Source organism: Mugil cephalus, chromosome 20 (assembly GCF_022458985.1).
Source record: "Mugil cephalus isolate CIBA_MC_2020 chromosome 20, CIBA_Mcephalus_1.1, whole genome shotgun sequence".
NCBI lineage: Eukaryota > Metazoa > Chordata > Actinopteri > Mugiliformes > Mugilidae > Mugil > Mugil cephalus.
In genome coordinates, this window is record NC_061789.1 from 15,594,347 (window position 1) to 15,615,561 (window position 21,215).

The 21,215-nt window shown below is 47.7% G+C and overlaps 1 protein-coding gene across 4 annotated transcripts in view; it reads left to right on the top strand.

Moving 5' to 3' along the window:
• pde4a (phosphodiesterase 4A, cAMP-specific) overlaps positions 1-20,414 on the top strand; it is a 35,483-nt gene extending 15,069 nt beyond the window's left edge. For 2 of the 4 annotated variants that reach the window (XM_047571466.1, XM_047571467.1), the window contains 14 exons: positions 6,716-6,901; positions 7,265-7,301; positions 7,482-7,552; positions 8,345-8,394; positions 8,954-9,066; positions 13,966-14,059; positions 14,169-14,332; positions 14,623-14,721; positions 14,824-14,988; positions 15,634-15,733; positions 16,163-16,317; positions 16,418-16,540; positions 17,770-17,952; positions 18,167-20,414. In XM_047571466.1, the coding sequence (XP_047427422.1) occupies positions 6,716-6,901; positions 7,265-7,301; positions 7,482-7,552; positions 8,345-8,394; positions 8,954-9,066; positions 13,966-14,059; positions 14,169-14,332; positions 14,623-14,721; positions 14,824-14,988; positions 15,634-15,733; positions 16,163-16,317; positions 16,418-16,540; positions 17,770-17,952; positions 18,167-18,670 (2,044 nt within the window). In that variant the 3' untranslated portion in view covers positions 18,671-20,414. Of the gene's footprint in view, positions 1-3,767; positions 4,806-6,715; positions 6,902-7,264; positions 7,302-7,481; positions 7,553-8,344; positions 8,395-8,953; positions 9,067-9,656; positions 11,705-13,965; positions 14,060-14,168; positions 14,333-14,622; positions 14,722-14,823; positions 14,989-15,633; positions 15,734-16,162; positions 16,318-16,417; positions 16,541-17,769; positions 17,953-18,166 lie in introns of those variants that run through there. The other 2 variants (XM_047571468.1, XM_047571469.1) reach the window with 2 other exon arrangements.
• The last annotated feature ends 801 nt before the right edge of the window (positions 20,415-21,215 follow it).

Sequence of the window (21,215 nt, forward strand, 5' to 3'; positions counted from 1 at the left end):
GAGATTTGATCTAATTACTGAATCGGTGAATAGTTGAGAGACTTCAGAAAAGTCTGAGAAGTGGCAGCTTATTTCCTTCTCACGAGTCCTGCCTTTTCGTCCGCTCGCGCCGGCTTATTGTCGTCCTCCAGCGGCCAGACGCCCTCCCCTCAGCCCACATGACGTGGCGCCAGCGCTTTTCCTTCAGAGCTTCTGCTTCTTGTTCACTGCACTGTAAATGTCGGCATTAAATTATGAGCAGGCACGAGGGTGCCCGCGCCTCTCTCCTTCTCTCGCGTTGCACCAGAGGGCAAGATGAGGCAGGCTGAGATGGCAGGCCCGCTCTGGACATGTCATTCGAGATGTGTCAGCTGCGGGCACGGTGCCCTAAAAGCATGCCCTTGCCTGAGAGTGCTTTCGCGACGGAGAACCCTAATGCACTCGATGGATGCGCGGATAATTCCGCCGCGGCGACGGAGCACAGCTGTGATTACGCGGCCGGCCTATAAAAGAAGCACCCTTTCCCAATTTGCAAGTCCTCACTCCTCTTCCCTTCAACTGCCCTCGCTGCCACCCCCACACTGGTAGCAATCAGCCAGGTGCTAAATGCCTGGGTGAGGCACAGCTCATGGGTGGGTGGGTGTAGAGGGAAGGAGGGAGGGGGGGGGGGGTTTGAAATTGCACTTGGAAATAAGCATCTGTGCTTGCTTGGCAGAGGAGGAAGCAGAGGCAGGAAATAACTGTCATTCTCCACCGGGGCTGAGAGTATGGACTGTGTGTGTGTGTGTGTGTGTGTGTGTGTCGTGGGGGAGCGAGGGGGGCGGTGGACTCAGGCAGGTTAATCATTAACTTGGCGAACTGAGGAGAATGAAGAAAAAGCAGGTAGGGTGGGAAGTTGACAGGGAATATATATATATATATATATTTTTATTTTTTTCAAGTGGCTTAAATGAATAAGGGTTTGCTCATCCCCTCAGAGGGGCCTGATTAACAGCGACGCACCAGTGCGACGGGGAGTTAAGGAGAGCGGACACCGACCAGACTGCCGGGGAAAATCGCTGATGTGGCAGCAGCCCGCCTCAGCCGGGGGCTTCCTCGTGACGAATGTTAATGAATAATCGATGGCGAGAGAGAGGGGGTCAGCGGAGGGGGACCGCATGCAAATCTCCTCTACACTCTCATATGGACTTATAGGTTTAATTAAACTAATCGCTGTATTGACTGAGGGGCTCAGGAGCCCTTTGAAGCCTGCCGTGTTAATGACGCCAAAATCAAGCTCCCGCCTTTTGTTGCAGGAACGTGTGGCGGAGAAGAGGCTAAATGAAGTGCTGCCGCAGCACGGTCCAATTTCCGCGGCTTACTCTGCACACAAGGACTCTCTTTGAGAGAGGTGCACGGTGGTAATTTAATAACCAAACTAGTAAATTGCGGCAATACCTGAGCGAAATGCGATTCACGCTACACGGCCAGTGCGCACGCGACAAATGAGCTTTACATCTTCCGAGCCAGTGGCCACATCCCTCAGTCAGGCGACGCCACGCGCAACATATCTGCTGCCATATAGGTTCGTGTGCGGAGCGAGTCACGGAGGGTTAACAAAAGGACCAGGTAGCTAGACTGAGACATGAGATGGCAGCTCCGTTCCTCTCCCTCTCCACCCAGACTGAGACGGTTTGTTATCTCCTTTATAAGGAGTCACTCTGTCGGCACAAATCCCCTTCCCTCTGAAACCTCTGATCATCATGTCATTGTCCGCAGCGATTCACTCCAGGGATTCCGCTCTCACATAATGAAAACCAAGAGAGCTGCCCACAGCCCAGTGTATAATCACCCCTGTGTACAGTGTGCCGCATCTGTGTGTGTGTGTGTGTGTGTGTGTGTGTGTGTGTGTGTGTGTTTGCGCGTGCATGCATCTACTTCTCCTTTTTATAGTGCAGAGCGAAAACAAAGGAGCTCCAATGTTAATGCTCGTCTATGTGTGCACTTAAGTGCAACACGGGGGTGTGTTTTCACCAGTGCGTGTCCTCACAGACACACACACGTGTGTGTGTGTGTGTGTATACATCCACGGGTGTGCATGAGTCACTTTGAGAGGTTTCACCAGCTATTATTGAGCTGGGACTCTGTGTTTAATAGAAGATAGAATAATTGTCTCTTCATCAGCTCTCCAGAGATTACAATAGTAACTGTCAAGTGAATTAGAATTCTTGACATTTTTCCAAAGTCTGTCTTTGAAAAGCACTGTTCAAACAGGGTGCACGTAAGGCCTTTTCATAAGTGACTTTCCAAGACGTGCTTCTCTTTCCCCCACCCCCACCCCCCATCCATCCCCAGTGCGTCATAAACAAACGGCAGTTGCTCTCTACCAGGAAGAGAAGGCAGGGAAAAAGAGAGCCTCGGAAGAAAGGGTAAACTACTCAACGTGGAAGGCGAGAGGAAAAAAAAAAAAAAAAACTGACAAGGCATCTTATCTTCACTGTGTTCTTCACTGTGCTCGGGCTTCAAGCCGCCTGCTGAAAGCTGGAACACCGAATCCAGGCAGCAGGTTTTCTCGCTGCTGCTTCTTCTTCTTCTTTCTTTTTTTTTTTCTCCTCCTCCACGAGCTGCAGAAAAAGGCTGGGGGGGGGCAGATACCATTCACACGCCGTCTCATTTGTGCCCTCGCCGGGTACGTGCTGAGTACTGTATATTCAAATGGTGACGCACGGACCCGCGACGCCTCCCTCCTTTGCGCGTTTTCGGCGCGGCCTCTGCGGAAAAACAAACAAACACGCGGCGCGCAGGTTGTAAAAGGCTTGCACGCAGGCCCGCTCGATTTGGGGCTGTCTCATCTGTATTCCAAACAAGATGTTAGCCGCCCGACCAAACTGACTTTTACACTCAGACGCGCGGGAATGAAAATATAAAAGTATTTTATTTTGTTTTATTAAATCCAGCACAGGCAAAATAAGTTCATTTCTGTTGCAGGAAAATCTGAAACACGGCCTTTTAATAAAACATGTCCTTCTACTGCTGTTTATGTTTCATGCATAACCTTTCAATTATATATATATATATATGTACATATATATATATATATATATAAATACAGCCTTTATAATGAATGAAGCTGGAATTATTACTCTTTTTTTCCTGTAAAACCCTCAGCTATTGTTCAATTAATAAATTGCTTAATACTTATTTCTTAAGAACATTGCCACACTCTCCTCCACCGCAGGGTTTCCATTTCTTAATGCCATTCCGGCAGTTCCAGGGTTAACAGGGCAGTTACGAAGATGATTAATCAATGCCTCCTATAATAAAGAAATGACAAATGACACTTCAGGAAACTCCTCGGGAACCGCGCTGCCGGCGAATCCGACACTTGCAGCGGTTCGATAGTTCCAGCAGGGTTTTTATGAACACTGCAGCAGAGTGCCTTCGCATTCGGAGTGGACATACAGTCTTTGACAAAAAAAGCAACAACATAGGTGTAAAACAAACAAAAAAAAAACCCTGCTTGAGGCTCAACACTGAATTAGTCGCGGTTGACCTGGCCCTTAATGTTTAAAAGCTGTTCCGCGGCGTGATTGTTGAGAACGTTGAGGTAGCGCCGAGTCTGTTTAACATCCAAAGGCCATCTAAGTGCTGTTGGTGAACAAGGCTGTTGATGTCAAAACATGGAATGTTTTGGGCGCAAACCTTGCGCACTCCTCGGTGGAACATGTAAACATTTACACAGGGGTATGAGTCAACCCCGTTTTTTCCTCTCGTTTTCCCCTCCTCCTTCTGGGTTGTTTGTATCTCCTCGTCGAATCCTCATTACACAGGCTCTGCGTGTTGCTCTATTCTAGCGCCTGTGGTTTGTTACTCTTACTGATCAGCCTTCCTGTTGCTGCAGAGGAACTGTGAGCAGCGAGATAAGGCCAGTGAGAGCACATGCTTGCATTGGGGAGGCCGGGGGGAGGAGAGAAATTAACGCATGCAAGAGGGCAACAAAAAAGCTTGGCTAATTAGGAAGTGAGCTGAGATCATCGCGGGTCTCTCGGCTGGTTTTTCGCGACGCGGGTGTCTTCGTGGAGCCACGGCGACCTGGAGGCAAGGAGGAGGCAGAGGGGCCGGCGAGGGTGACGGCGCTCAATCAGAGCTGATGTGGTGAAATATCAGAAGAGCTCTCCTCTGTGAGGCTGTCAGTGCAGGGCGACCTCAAACAAACCCCGCACAAGGGCGAGGATTAAGGAGACCTGAATAAATCCGGGGGAACAAACTGAGGATGTGAGAAGGGCGAACTGGAGTTTAAGCATCCAGGGCCCCGAGGATCACGGCGCAGGATATGCATGCTGATGAACTTTAACTCCTCCAGCTCGCACAGACGCGCAGGGGAGCAGGACTGAAGGCAGGATCAGGCCTTGATACGAGAACTAGCTCTGGATTGAGGACAGGGTTTGTTACACCTACAGTTTTTTTTGTTTTTTTTTTTTCTTCTCCCCTGCCTGAAACGTGAGGATGCGCTAAAAAAAAAAGTGGATGAGGTGGGGGGCGGACCGCGTGGGAGAGAGACAGCCATAAACCCGAGACGGCCAGTTGTTAAGTGGAGGCTGGGGGAGTTTTCTTGAACTGGTGAGCTTCGGCAGGGCCCGGGATATGGCAGCGATGAGTCAGAGGAAGCTGACGCGACAGCTGAGGCTGTGGGAAGGCCCTGAGGGTCCGCCTCCCGCGCCCACCCTCGCGTCCCCCGTGTCGCCGGTCGACCAGTCCCGCGGGCAGGGGGGCTCGGCCCTGTTCCGCCGCATGAAGCTGAACCGCAGCATCCAGGAGCGCAGGCGATCGTGCCACTGCGTCTGCAGGTACGGTCCCACGCCGGAGCCAGCCCGAGCCCCGTGGCGCGTCCCAGTCGTGACTAACCTGTCTTTGTTCTATTAAAAAACATCCCGCAGTGATTTGTGATTGTTCTGCCTTAGTCAAGAACGAGGTGTGAGCATGGATAGCGTTTGTGCAACGTGACACTAATGTGGCTCCCTAAAGAAGGTTTCAGAGTAAATTATTCCCTGCACACACTGTGATAACCTCACTCAGATGGATTAGATCTGGGGAAGTGTTGAACTCAGAATGCTCAAGTGTCATAATTACACTCAAAGTTTGCAGGAAAAAAAAAAAAGAAACGGATTAGCTCGTGCAGCTTGCAGACAGTTCCCCCCCTTGCAGACATTTTTGACATGTTTTCATGTGGAAATTTGTTTAATTTGTTTAATTCGATCTGTAGCCACATTCTCAGAGCCTCCTGGGAACAGGAGGCTATGAGGGCTCCTGATTGGCCGATCTATATGTAAATTCTAAAAATAGACCGCGTCACGCTTAATTTTCGGAATCGAACCGAAAGGCGTCCACGGCCGCGTTCGCAGGGAAAGTTTGAGACGCTCAGGAAATGCGGAGGAGCTGTTGCGGAGATGAAAGTCATCCTATATTATAAATAGATGCAGCGGCTGCTCCGCGCTGCGCTTACATATCTTGTCATGCCAACATCTGAGTATAGAGGAAGTGAAAAAAACGTAGATTCGTGTAACTATATATGGAAAACTTGCAGATGTGTTGGAACGAAGCGAGTCTGACAAAATCAAGCCGTACGCGTCTTGCAAATATTGTCAGACAAATCGGTACCTGTGCGCACCCTTACCTTAACACTGTCCATTATTTTCAGGTTACATGAAATTCAGTCAGTACCGACTTTTATTTTGCTGCAAGAAAGAACCTTTCTCCAAGTCGAAGTTGTTCTGAGGGGTTTTGTAGAGGTGTACCAGAGAAGAAAGGCTTCTTGGCTGCAGGTGCTGGAGAAAAGAAGACAAGTGTAACCCGAGAAGCGCGTTGCTGCGTCCCCTTTGGCCAAGCTCGTCTTTGAATGGATCTGGCAGATTCGTTTCTGCCTCGTGCTTTTGGGTTCAATGTTTTGCAGCGATGCTGCGCGTTTCACTCCTCTGAAAGCGGGAGAAAGGCTTTGAATAAGTGAGTTGTAAACGCGCAACGCTGCAGCAGTTGCAGCATTATTCTAAACACTCCCCAGAGATGGGATGTTAACGTCGACCTTCTTGTATCGTTTTGTCATGCTTGGAAAATCGTTTTCAGTTGCAGAATCGGCCACATCCATGTTGGACGGCTCGCAGTCTTCCTCTTTCCTGCCTTTGTCGGGCGCATCGCCGCATATCTCGGCGTGTTGCCGCCACCTGCAGATCTGGTGCGATGCCGTTGGGGGCATTGCGTGCTCGTGTGTGCACGCGAGATATGCAGGGACGCAGCAAAAGAAAAAAAACTAGAGGTCAAAAAAGTCTAGAGTCAGCCTTCAATATTGCATGAATCTGTCTACAATTGAGCTCAACCCAAATCTATAATCTAAAACCACTCCCGTGTCCAGACAGACAGCTCTGGCCCCGGAGAGAATCAGGGATCGCTGTGGCTCATTGTGCTCACTAAAAAACACGACTGTCTCTAAAATATGACTTGTCAGTAAAGTGTGATTCTCGGTGCACCCCGGTGGCAGTCTGCCAATCCAACGCCCAGTCGCAGCTGCATGCGTTCACGCTGCAACGCCTGTCACATCTCTTTTTTTTTTCACATCTCAACTTCCTCTCCGAGAAGCACGCCACAGGAGGACGGGCCTGAGCGGCTCGCGGGACCGGGTGCGCGAGCCAAACCGCACACTTAAAAGGTTGAAAACGTGACACGTGTAAACACGGCTTCCCTCCTGTCTTCTCTCACCCCTCAGCTTCGACTCAGAGAATGGCCCCTCGCCAGGCCGCAGCCCCATGGATTCGCAGGCGAGTCCCGGGTTGGTGCTCCATCCTTCATTCCCCCAGAGCCAGCGCAGGGAGTCCTTCCTGTACCGCTCAGACTCAGACTATGACACATCGCCCAAAACTATGTCACGCAACTCCTCCATCAACAGTGAGGGGTAAGTTTGAAGCCGCCGTCGGGGCTGCAGAGGCAGACACACACACACTGCACACACACCTCACCGCAACGTCATCCCAGTCAACACAGCAACTGCTGTAATTATGCAAGGGCTGTGCTAATTAAATCCTAATAAATCCTCATAAAGGGAACAACTGCGCTCTGTTTCCTGACCTATCTTTTGGCGAGCTTTAACAACTCAAACCTTCCGTCCATTAATGCGCCTCAGGATTATTTCTGTTTAGATCCACGGACGTCTTTATAAACACCCATCTCGCAGATGCAGCCTGCCTTATAAACACAGAGGAGCGGCCCCAGCTGACTAAAGCACTCCGTTTTTTTTTTTTTTGTTCTTCTCCTGCAGGCACGCCGAAGACATGATCGTCACTCCTTTCGCTCAGGTGGGTTCTCCTTAAGCATCTCGTCTGACGTGTTTAATTGCTGCAAATGACTAGAAGAGGTGGCTAATTAGTGCAGTGAACCTGTCCCTCCCCCTTCCTCATCCTCCCCCTCCTCCTCCTCCTTCTCCCACCCTCCCTCTCTCCTCCCCCCCCTCCTACGCTGTCCGTCCACCCCCCCAGGTGTTGGCCAGCCTACGAACTGTAAGAAGCAACTTCACCATCCTCGCCAATGTCACAACACCCACTAACAAGTCAGTATCATGCTGTCAAACAACTCCCCCCACCCACCCCGCCCTCACCTACATTTGTCGCAACTGCCCGCTCTGCTTGCGGAGCGTGTATGCTAATGTCTCCATCTCCTCAGTCCCATGGGGGCAAACACTTCAGCCATCGTGATTAACCAGTTTTAAGATGATCGGACCGTGCTCGGGGAAAAGCTGGTATGCATTAATCTGGCGCGCTTCCAACGAGCTGACTGAGCGCAGAGAGCGCCGCGTCTCAGATGTACGTCCCTGACTCTGCCCAGACGATGGAGACGGTCAATAATACTAAAATAATTCTCCCTTGTAATGCAGTAGACTGGAGGAGATGGAGCTGGCAGGCTTTTAGCTCCACGTCAATGTGATATATAAAGCAATGCACCGCAGAATTATCAGCATCTATAATTACACAGCGTTGAAACGTGAAAAAATGCCTCCTTCACTACACATTTATAAAACCACGAAAGCTACTTTGAGAAAAGCTTTGTCTCGGCCTATTTTTGGATACTTGAATATTTGAGGTGAGACGAGGGAATTTTGATGCACTCTGAAAATGCGTACATCCCCTCGTTATTCAATATTCAAAGAGCTTTGTAATGTGGACGTACACTTTTTCTAGCTTCATGGGCATATAAATGAGTAACATATATACAAATATTTATGTCCCCTGTGTGAGCCAAGCTTATTGCTGCCTCACGCTTTAAAGTTGAATGTGCGCTGGGCCCCGGCAGGGGGCAGCAGTGCGCGGTTCTACCTTTGATGTAATGATGTGCTTGTCCACAGGAGGTCACCAGTGACAAGCCAACCCACTGTTCCCCAAGCTACACTCTCTGGTATGTTGTCAGCTAATTAAAACTCTTAGGCCAAAGACTTTCCTTTAAGGGCACACTGAGGCTCCCACACTCCCCAAATGCATCATCCTTAATGAAAATGACTGTGGAGCGTCTAGGAGCCTTGTGTGGCTATTACTGAGGAATAGTTTTATTTACTGCACTGAATGCATTTCATAAGATTTGGTGGATCTTAAATAATAATACTGCTTAACATATAATACCTTCGTGGATTAAGACAAAGCAGATGCAGAGTTTTATAGAATCTAATACAAAGAGTACATGCACAAAGAGTGTTATTCTTTTAACTAATTTACCCTGGTAAGACTATGATTTTTCGACTTGATGCACAGAATTATTATTATTATTATTATTATTAGTTTTTAATAAATCCAGACACTAGATGCCTTTAGATGTTTTAAATTCTGGTAAATGCATGTAACTAACTAGCCAAGCTAGCCTAGGTTTGTTTTCCACTTTTTGAACTCTTCATCTACTGCTGGTTTACATATTATCTGTGTGTTGTGTGTGTGTTGTGTGTGTGTGTGTGTGTCCTTGCCAGAGGAGACATACCAGCAGATGGCTCGGGAGACTCTGGAGGAGCTGGACTGGTGTCTGGATCAGCTGGAGACCATTCAGACCCACCGCTCAGTCAGCGAGATGGCCTCAAACAAGGTGCGCACCGGTCAACGCACACACGTGTTCGCTTGGCCGTTCGCCGTTAATGGCGTGAACTCAGTTTGGCGCCAAAATCTCGGTGAATGACACGTCGTATAAAAAAACGGTCCCAGTTACATTGGAAGCACTGGTTAGAACTGGCCTCTGGCGCTATCACACAGCGCGCAAGTATAATCACCATGTCTTCTGACTTCCTGTTTTTTTTTTTTTTCACACATAATTGACGCAACACATCACGTGAGTGTTGGCTAAAAAAAACATAGCGTTTGCTAATTTGCCAAACAGACATTACTGGTTGTGAGCAAGTATTTGCTGTTGTGGCTGTAAGACTTGCAGACGGGTTGCATTGGATTACGAATAAGCATTTTTGCTTCAGTAGAGCCGCATGTGTGTGTGCTCACGTAGGCTTCTCGTAGACCGAAGGATGCATACATTTGTATTTGTGGGGGCACCAGGACACAGAGAAAAAGAGAGACAGAGAGAGAGAGAGAGAGTGGGAGAGAGATAGAGAGGGAGAGAGAAAGAAAGGAGGATGTGATGGTCTGTGGGTGGGGAGGACGTGAGAGGGAGGGGGGACGGGTCCTGATGCTGATGTCTCTGCTGTAACCTTGGTTGCTATCGAACAGCAGCAGGGTCTGCCCTTCCCTTATAGTCATTGGCTTACCACTCTGACCACAAGCCATGTGGTTTAGGCAGCAGCCAATGGAAAACAGAGGCAATGCTCCTTTAATAGTGTTCCGTCTTAAAGAGACAGCATTCAGTATGTTGCTTGTTTTATTCCAGAAATTCTCCCCTTGCTGTGCTTCGCCATTACTAAATGTCAGGGTGCTTTGTGTTTAGAATCCGTCTGGCTTATGGTGAAAGGACTAAAGGGAGACACAACAGGACATTTTTTTTTTTTTTTTTATTCTTTACAAGTGTACGTTTAGATTTGTGTGCGCGCGCAATGTGCAGAAGAAAGAAGTCTCCCGGGGCAAACAGAGTCCCTGTGAATATGCTGCAGCCTTTTAGCGGCAGTAGCTAAGCTACAGAAATCCTTCACACCGTGCCAACATGGAGGTGCACACATGAATATTCCCACTCAGTCTCTCGCTCTTACTCACACCCTCACTCACACACACATATTTTCGACAGACGTACATGCTGTCTCGTCGCGCATGCGCACTCGGCCTCTGGAAGGAGGCAAGCACAGACACACACCCATGCACGCGCCTGCAGCCACACTGCCTGATTAGCTTGCGAGAGCTGTCTACAGCATCCAGGGAAATGGCGCAAGAGGCAGAGGAGTGGAGGAGGAACGGCAGCCTAAAGCAGCGGGATTAGACCTCTGGCATTTTTGGCCAGCTGAGCCATGGATTGACTTGGAGCGGCAGCCTGGGCTACGGAGCATTCGGGAGGCAGCCTGACTGCCTGTGTGCGCTTGACTGTGTTGTGGTGTGAGACGGCATAGACGGGCTGATGCACCGGTAGGACTGGGCCGGGCCTCTGGATCCGTTCCGTGGGGGAGGGGCAGTCGACGCAAGGAAAGGAAGCCTGTTTTTCTAGACCACATCTCTGGTGTGATTTCTCAACCTGACCGTCTGATACAGGCCTGCCTGCATCCCTCTCCGTCACGCTCTCTCTGCCATTCTCTCCATCCTCGTTTTTCTCTCACCATTATCATCTGTCTCCCCTTCTCCCTTTCCCCGATGTTCCTGTTGTCATCCGGGCTCCCCGTGCCTCCCTCATTCGACACTACAGTCACCCTCCTCTCCTGCCGCTACCATTTCTCCATCTCCTTCACCTCCGCCGTCTAAATTTTTTATCACTGTTCCATCAAGCACCTCAGCTCTCGCGACATCATTTTTTTTTTTTTTTCGTTTACATCTCCCACTCACCTCCTCCATTGGCTCCTCTCTGTGCCCTTCAGACGGTCTCCCGCTCCCTCTCCCTTTCCCTCCATCTTCACTCGATCAGCTCCCATCCACCTTTACCCCGCAGTGACTGTGGATTTGGGTCGGCTCAGCAAATGGGATGAGATGTAGTCTCCACAGCAGCCGGATCCAGGGGGGCTCCTGGTCTGCCCATCAGGGGGGACCCTCATCTACTGATCATACTGAGGGCTGGAGCCTGACTCAGGACTGACTGGGTGGCCTGCTTTGGGAGTACTGCATGTAGGCAAGGACAATCTGCACCAGCAGCCCCTACCCTCGCCCCTTCCCCCGTTCCTTCGCCCCTTCTCGGGGCAGCCGTCACTCTGGAGTGTCCGGGCTTGACTGGTTGTGGCCTCTCCCCACACGCCCTGACGACGCCCTCATGCCACTGGGGCACCCACACTGCCCCCACCCCGCTTCACTACCGCACCTCCTGCCTGTGCCACCGGCCCAAGCCCCCCGTCACCCTCAACATGGGTGTGGTGGAGGCCATTGACCCAGCGCCGTCCGCCTGCCCCTCGCCCGTACCAGGGGGCTACAGGCTGCCCCGCTCCTCCAGCTACAGCCCCCTGCAGGGGAGGGCAGGGGCAGAGCTGGACCTCGGTGCGGCCGCTGGAGGAGTCCTGGAGGGAGGCGGGACGGCAGCCGAGCGCCGGACGCCCTTAGTGGACCTGTTCTGTGAGACCTGCTCCAGGCCCTGGCTCATCGGTTGGTGGGACCAGGTAGGGCTCGGGCAGCTCGCAGAGAGCAAACAAGGCCCGGCAGTGGCCATCTTGGACAGATTGTGTGGACTCTTCAAGCGTTACTACTCCATCTATTGCATGCATTAACAACTCATCTAGTAGCTAACTTCATACTTGTTTGTCTTCTTTTAATTCACAGTAGTTGTGTTAGTTTGTGAATGTTGTGTGTCATAAGGGAGGTGCAACGTGTATCCTGAATTTGTGTGGTGAAAGAAGGTTTTGTGGATGTGTGGTTATGTGAGAAGTTTGCTGAGAGTGTTTCTCTACATAACTTTTACATGAACAGTGATAAAGGAACAGAAATTATTAACTTTGCTCAGAGTATCTAGCTTGCAGCTGCAGTGTAAACAAGACAGACAATATCCGTCTCATTCCTCATCCTTTCATACCTGGTCGACATTCTGTCCTTTGAGAATACACAGAGCTGCTTCAGATCTAGAGCCTTGGGGACTTTGTGAAGTAGTGCAGCCGCCTTTACTGCAGGTATGTTGCGGTGTCACACAATGTCCGTTCGCTTCCTCCACACCTGCGTCCCACATCCCTCTGTTTCTCTCTCCTGCTACCCCGAGGCTGGCCTCAATACAGACTTAAGGAAGTGAAGCGTGGTGTCAGTGAAGGACAAGCGTGTTGTCTCAGGACTGACTGACTCTTCTGCATTTTGTTTCGTGGCGCGATTCCACATTCTAGGTCCATACATAATTATGAAATTACACATAGCTCACATCTTTGAACTGCATCTGACTGCGGTCACCAAAACAAATAGTTGCTTCTGTCAAGGGTTTACTTACCATGTGCCCACCTGAATCATAACGTACAGGTTAAAGGTCATCAGAGCACTGAAACATTTTTCACATGTGTGACTTGGATTTGGGTTATTATTTATGATTATTGAAAGTTAGAGGAGATATATTTAGCTCCCTGGTACCTTGCATATGTACAGTAGGTGTGTAAGTGCGCGTCTGCAGTCATGTCTACACGGTGATGGCATGTTTGCTTCATTAGTCAGTGTCAGAGGAAGAGTGTTGTTTGTCCTGGCACTCGGACTGGCACTGTAGAAGTGTTGGTTGGCAGCTATGACTCAGCGTTACAGCATTAGGGAAGGAAAGAACGGGAGAGAGACACAGAGCAAGGAGGAGGTTTGGACTGAGCCTGCCGTCTAAGTGTGCCACTGGGCTCGGCTAGCTTTCCTGGCTGCCGATGACGGATTCTGCCTCACTCCTTGTACGGCTCGCTGTTAGCGTAACCCATTCGCTTTGGCCCGTCATATAACAAGCGCCGCGCTGCATTGGGGTGACCGAGAAAAAAAATCGAAATAACTGTGAGAAAGCTGGTGGTGATGCAGTGAGCGTGTGAAACGGCAGAGAGAGGCAAAGTGCAACCTGTGACAGAGGAAGATTTGGGGGCTCGAGGGCAGCAATGGAGAGTGTTGTTTAGCTCGAGACGGCGGGAGGGTGGGGGGGGTGGTGGGGAGCAGATGTAAGCAAACGGTGAAATGTAGAGAGGAAGACAGCGGAGGAGGGGAGGGTTGACCTTGGGAAAGGTCAGAGACACCTGCCTACTCCCTCAGATTGTCACACAGGCAGCCACCGCTCTCGCATCAAGCTGAAGGACTGACTGTGAGGAGGCAGTTGCCACGGCAACTGCTCCGGTTGCCATGGAGATTGTTATGTGTGAAAGATCAGTCAGTAGGACACAGACTGAGGGGTCCGTCCGAATCGCGTTGTGCCTTCACTTGACTTGTCTGACAGGGAGCTATTAAGCCTCGCGACGTCGGGGCTCATCGACGGAAATAAAACGTTACATAAAAGCCAAGAGAACGTTCAAGAACACCGATTTCTGCCCGCGTGGTTAATAAAATCGCACTTGCGTCCGTGTCGCAAGGACCACCGGGCTAGCAGTTCATGACTGACACCGTGGCTGTACGGAGAACAATAAACACCATGTTACTGCAGCAAATCACTGGGAATCCAAGAACAAGCCAGTGCGAGTTGGGGCATCGAACAGTCTGTTCTCTTCTGAGAAAAAGAGGAGGCATGATTCATAATTGATTTTCTCACCCTTTAGTAAATGGCTGATAATTTATTTTTCTCATATTTGAATCATAGGAATGTTTTGGTTTTTTTTGTATCGGTGAAAGTACTGTACAATCTTAATAATCCTGGAGGTCTGCATGTCTCTGTATCTGCTTCTGACTTATGTTCACACCACTCACTTCTGTCCCTGTCTGGTCTCCCCCTCAGTTCAAGAGGATGTTGAACAGGGAGCTGTCCCATTTGTCAGAGATGAGTCGCTCAGGGAACCAAGTGTCAGAATACATCTCCACTACCTTTCTAGGTAAAGCCAGCCCGCTGTCCGTTTGTTGTCAACCCACTTTGACACCGGGTCAAGTTCCAAACCCCATATGTCCCCGTCCTCGCTGACCTTTGACATTTGATCCGTCCAGATAAGCAGAACGAGGTGGAGATCCCGTCCCCGACCTTGAGGGAGCGGGAGAAGCCCATGTGTCACATCAGCGGCGTGAAGAAGCTCACGCACAGTTCCAGCCTTTCGAACTCCACCATGCCTCGCTTCGGTGTGAAGACTGAACATGAGGATGCATTAGCCAGGGTAAACCGATGGACAAGCAGCACAAAACATCAAAGTTACTGCACATAAACCCACTCAGCAGTTAATGAACAACAACAATGAATGAAAAAAACACGGACCTCAAACACTATGTAACATTATTCCACTAGGATTCTGTAGATAACAACACAATATGGTGCATTAATAGAGAACCAATAATTTCATTCACTACTTCACCATGAAACCCTTAGACTAGCTGAATGCTGTATGTTTCAAGGCTTTGCACTTCCACTCCCAATGAGTTACTGCACTGTTTTCTCTTGTACCTTCAGGAGCTGAATGACTTGAACAAGTGGGGCCTTAATATCTTTCGTGTGGCGGAGTTCTCTAATAATCGACCCCTCAGCTGCATAATGTTTGCCATCTTCCAGGTGAGAGGGGCCGCGCTTAAATAGTGGATTTCACAGCAGCCTGTAGCACACAGCGTAGCGCGATTGGTGACCGTGAACCCTTGTGAACTTTCCTTGCTGCAGGAAAGAGATCTACTAAAGACCTTCCGGATCCCTGTGGATACGTTTGTCACCTACGTGATGACCCTGGAGGACCACTACCATGCCAATGTGGCCTACCACAACAGCCTCCACGCTGCAGATGTCACTCAGTCTACTCATGTACTGCTATCCACTCCGGCTCTAGATGTAAGTACCTTTATTGCTCTCCCGGTGTAAGAGACACAGCGTTTCTACAAATACCGAATACACAGCTAAGGAATACAATAAAGAGAGGGAAGGTTTGGTTACTCTGAAGATGAGACACCTAGTCAGGGTATTACCGACAGTGGAGTGTGATCATCGTGTCCCCGGTTTGGAGAAACAGACAAGAGTGGCAGCACAGAAATAGATCCGGACTAACACACGACACAGTCAGAGCTGGGAACACGCAGGCAACTTCGGTGGGATACATTTACTCTATAACAGAACATGTTGCCATTTTAGATGATATTTGTGTGATAGTGATATAGGAGAACACAGAATACATGGAAGTGATAAAACAGAGTCAGTTACCATCCAAAAACATTCACCTTGGTGCAAGGTAAAGCAGTGATAATGTTCGAAATAGAACACACCCGTGAACCAATATAGATTGTTGAGTTGGACCTTGTTTTGAATGGCTAAATATTTTGCTGCAAATTGCTCGGCCGGTATTTCTTTCTGCTTCTTCAAGATGGGATACTGTGTGTGGATAAGTCCCTCATACAACCCCACCTGAAATTAACCAAATCATAAAGAAAGAACAAAAAAACTCCCGAGTGACTGTTCCCCTGTTTTGTTTCTCTCTGACAGGCCGTATTCACGGATCTGGAGATACTAGCTGCGTTATTTGCTGCTGCCATCCACGATGTGGACCATCCAGGAGTGTCAAACCAATTCCTCATAAACACCAGTGAGTCAAAAATAGGATTAACAGACACCAAAACCTGATGTAAAAACTACGTTATCTTCTTTGCTGAGAAGTCAAAGGCCTTCATGAGCCAGCTAGTGGAAATCTGCTATAAGATTTGGATGTGGACACTTTTCAGCGTCAGCTATTTTGATTTGAGTACCAGACATTTCACTGTGGTCTAATACATAATAACTCTAATTAAAACACGCGCTGTAATTGGAGCTACAGCCACCCTCTGTATTTCTAGAGAATCTATTAGTCTGTAAATTCTGGCTCTGCAGTTTTCCTCATAGGAGATATCTGCCCCTAAAGAGTTACGTGCAGACTGCACACTTTGAAACGATGCCACCATAGTCTGGAGACAGTGTGGGAAGCTGCATTCATTGTACGCGTTTGTGATTCATATCTGTTGTATGGCGCTTCCCTCAGACTCAGAGTTAGCCTTGATGTATAACGACGAGTCTGTGCTGGAGAACCATCACCTGGCTGTAGGTTTTAAGCTGCTTCACGAGGACAACTGTGACATCTTCCAGAACCTCAGCAAGAGGCAAAGACAGAGCCTGAGGAAACTTGTTATTGATATGGTGAGTCTTCATCTACTCCTACGCTCTCCTTCATGTCCTATGACCGTGTTCTCATTCTTTCTTCACCCCTCTAATGTATTTGTGTCTATTTTGTTCCTAGGTTTTGGCTACAGATATGTCTAAACACATGAGTTTGCTGGCAGACCTCAAGACTATGGTAGAAACCAAGAAAGTGACGAGTTCTGGAGTATTGCTGCTTGACCACTATACTGATCGGATACAGGTGAGACATAATCTTTAAACGGTTTCTTAGAAGATGTTCTCCCAAGGGCTTATGCAGGTTGTCCTAATAAAAAATCAGAAAAAAAAAATGCTGAGTGAAAGGTTGATGTGATGGTTTTAGAGCCAATACCGAATTTTTTACATCAGTATTGGCTGATGACCCATATGTGCTGCTGATTTTTCAGAGCCAATATATGGTGTCGATACTGCTTTTTCTCCCTCAGTTTACAGGATAAAAATGACACAATGATAACAAATATTACAATTCTCAAAAAATCTTAGAGACCTTGCTCTTATGCATACAAAATAAAAAATGTTGGCGAGGGGCAATGTATGGGCTGCACCGTCCGCAGCGTCTGTGCCTGTGGATGAGCTTGTCTGTAAATCTTCTTGCTGGGGAACTTCTGCATGATGCATCTTCTTTTATGTATCTCAACAGCATCTCCATGAAACGTGTAGCATTTGTCATTTCTTTTCTTTTTTTTTGTTTTTTTTTTGCATTCTCTTTAGCTCTCCAGGGCCGCCAGAAAGATTTGTTTAAGGATGTTTAAGTAGATTGGAGATCACAACTCCTGCAGGGTTTTTACCAACTCAATGATCCAAACCAGTACGATCTGGACGAGACATCCTAATAATGATTGAAAAGCTTTATTTTGAGAATTCAGACAAAGATTTTGTGTAATTGCAGAAGAGGCATTGTAGTTTTGGCGATTATGCACCAACTCTGAAGTGATGCACTTCAAAAAAGGACAGACTTGTTTTTACAATGCCTGGCAAAGAGATATGTAAGTATTTATAGAGGAGTAGTTAGTTGTTAGTAGTCAGTTAGTTGTTCAGTAATAATTATATGATTCAAGAGTTTTAATTCTTGTTGAACACAGTGGAAACTATGTGGCTCAATAGTCTGGGGAGAGTTTGAAGTACAATTAAGAAGTCAGTGATCTGCTGGACTGCAACTTTTGTCAGAGTAGGTGCCAAAATCAAGAAGGAAAGAGTAAGTATTGAGCTTTGGGACAAGGACTTACTTGAGAAAGAACAGGACTGAATTTTGGAGATGCAGTATTAGTAACTGGCAGAGACAGGAATACAGTAAATGTGATAGAGGACATCAGAAATCTGGTTAATGCAAACAGTCCACACACACACACACACATCTGAATTCAGGATAGTGTTCAGCGTTCCTAGCTTTGCATATGTGCAGTGCAGTGTCTGACGTGTGACTTTGTGCAGGTGTTGAGGAACATGGTGCACTGTGCTGACCTGAGCAATCCTACCAAGCCCCTGGCCGTGTATCGACAGTGGACGGAGAGGATCATGGAGGAGTTCTTCAGGCAGGGAGACAAGGAGAGGGAGCGAGGGATGGAGATCAGCCCCATGTGTGACAAACACACCGCATCTGTGGAAAAGAGTCAGGTAAATGATCAGGCACAAGTGTGGGTACGCAACTGGATGACTGTTAATGCTGTAGGTGGGGCGATAACTACAGTGCGGAGTGATTTGTGCGCTTTGATCACAGCAGTCATCCTCTTACATTTTTAATGCCGATTTGCAGGGAGTGAAGTGACTCCACTGTGCCACCTCATGTCATGTCAGTCATACTTTTTTTTTTTTTTCCCCCTGGACATAGGTGGGCTTTATTGACTACATTGTCCACCCGCTGTGGGAGACATGGGGGGACCTTGTTCACCCCGATGCACAGGACATCTTGGACACTCTAGAAGACAACAGAGACTGGTACCAGAGTACTATCCCGCAAAGCCCCTCACCCCCGCCCGTGGGCCAGGACAAGGATCTGAACGCCTGCTTGGACAAGTTTCAGTTCGAGCTCACCCTTGAGGAGAGCTCTCAGAGGGAGGAGGGAGATGAGGGCGACAAGCTCACGCCAAACCACGTGGCACAGGACTGCAGCCACAGCGAGGAGGAGGGCAAAAAGGAGGAAGAGGAAGACATAATGGCGGAGGAGGAAAACGAGGACATAATAGAAGAGGAGGACGAGGTGGCTATGGAGGAAGAGGAAGTGGAGGAGGAGCTGAAAGCTCAGTCGGGTGGGGAGCCTGAGAAGGACAGACTTTCCGACACAAGTCCTGTAGAGGAAGAGGAAGATTCTTCTTCACAAGCCGAGGACACATGAGTTCTGCTCCTGTGTCCGCCTCCTCACTTGCACACATTACCTTGTTCATCCTTTCAATGGCCAAACCAAGAACAAATAAGACTGCAATGACAATACAGACCTTTAAATATATTTTTCAAAAAGGGAATAAATTAAAATTGCTTAAAGAGAAGTTAATTACACAGCAACTGTAGATTTGGAGTGGTGACAAGTCCTGCGACTGATTTCACAAAGAACTTTAGACTAAGAGGAATTTAGGAGAGCATTAACGGTGGGCAACTGAAGACAGCGTAGCACTCTGGGACTGGAATGCACACACATAAACACACACAAAGCTACACATAAAAAAAAAATAAAATAAAAGCAAGAGCAAGGCACGTAGAATAAACAAATGCAATTTGTGTTTGTGCATGCAACAGACACGCTATTAATTGCAGCCCATCTGTACCCCATCCTTTTTTGGAAACGCAGACACACAAACGCACACACGCGCGCACACACACACAACTGTATGTTTGTATGTGTGCATTTACATGAGGGACATTTAATCAGTAATGAATCTCTTTGGAAAAAGCCATCCCTTACTGGAGTATTAACTAGTGTTCAGTCAGTATTAGTAATTCATGTTCGTTAGAATCAATAGAAGCTGTTCTCCTCAGAAAAGCTACACGTCCGAGTGACTTTTTTTCCATTTCTGTCGGAAAGAAAAATAAGAATTATCCACAGAGTTGGGGGAGGAGAGAGGAAGGTGTCGCGAGAAAGGAAGATGCTGCGAATGAAGGGGCCGCCGGGTCCCGTACCCCTTTTCCCTTTACAAGGAGAGTGCTACTGGTGCAAGATGGCTCTGTGCCTTTCTGAAACACCAGCTTCCTGAATGGAGCTGCCGTGAAGCAATGCATTGTGGGACAGGAGTGTCTGATTCTGTTATCATTTTTGATTGTCTCTTGTTAAAGATCTCTCTTTGCTGTACATGGTATTGTGGTGTGTATCTCACACGTACAGTTTCTGTGGTGATATGTTTTCAGCTGTAAGTCTTCCTTTGTTGCTCTTCTGGTAATATAATAACTCAGAAACTCTAGATGCAGAGCAATCACTACCACCACCACAACCACCAGTGGACTCTTTCCAGCTTATAGTTTTTTCTTATTAGACGATTTTTTTAACTTTCTGAGAATAAGCCATGTGATGCTTTAAAGCATACATTTTTGCCTATTTTATATTTAACAGTTGCTTAATATGTTAATGGGTCGGAGAATCATTTCATCGGCTGAACAAACCTTCACTCGCATCTCACGTCCACTTGCACTGTGTGTTTGTGTCTCCTCATACACAACAGTTCTCACCAAAGTAAAAGGATGAGAAACTTCAGCGGGTGAAGTGAATCGGAGGACGACGGATGAATAAGAGAATCAGGGAGGCAGAATGTCAGGGCAAAGAAGTGTGGCTCGGCCAAAAGGGGGTTTGGCAGTCCCTAATCATCCTTGTTATGTTTGATGCTTTTTTGCCTTAATGTCAGATGCAGGATACATACCTGCCAGTATGTAGATTTATAAGATATATATAATAGATATCCTAGTATATTTATATCATGTCTGTATGCTTATTTCTGTAAGTATCAGTGTGTCTATACACAATGTATCCAGCATTGCTTTTTTGTGGGGAAAGGGAATCATTGCTGCCAATTAGTTGTTATGTTCTTGCTGCGCTCGGACCAACATAAAGAATGTGTTGTTTTTTTTTTTTTAATCGGGGTGGCAAAATGTTATAGCTACCTGAAGGCATTCAGAAAAAGAAAAAACAAAAAACAAAAAACAAGAAGAGTTAAGAATATGCAGGAGTTAAGACTGAATAAGGATAAACCTTAAAGTGAAGCTGACTGGACACTTATTTATGGGCATGATGGAGGTGACGCGCGCGTCTGTGTTTGCACGACCGATTGTGTGGTCATGACTAAGCAAGTGAGTAACCGCGAGAGACGGAAAGATGTTAAAGATGTTGTCATATGTGTCATTGTTCACTCGCTGGCATCGTCACGTCTTGTTGAGCGACGTTCAGGAGTCGATCGGCGCGGCCGAAATAGGTCACAGTTTGTTTGGGTGTTTCTTTTTCACAGGGTAAAAAAATAATAACAATAATAATAATAATAATGATAAAAAGGACACAAGTGTGGCTCTTTTAAAGGTAAGAGCAAGTTTCTGCAGGTCAGTAACTGAGCTTATCTGAAGACACCACAATTTGGAGCAACAGAAGCCTGTGTGTTTGACCTGCTCTGTCGCAGGATGGAGCAGAGCTGCGGGGCCACCACACAGGCTTCTCATCTGGTGGAATGGGAATCGAGGATTACTACTGCAGTTACTAATATAAAAGATTCCCATATGCATTGGCCTTTTACTTTAAACCCGTTGCTTTGTTTTTGTGGCTTCTTGTTCCGTCATAAGCTATAAAACATTAATATTTAATTGCCATACAAACACGATACTGTAGCAATTGTTTCTTATTAAGGAAATTATTCAATTGATTGATTGCTGCCATTCTTTTTAAATGATGAGAAGAAAACCATGGGAAG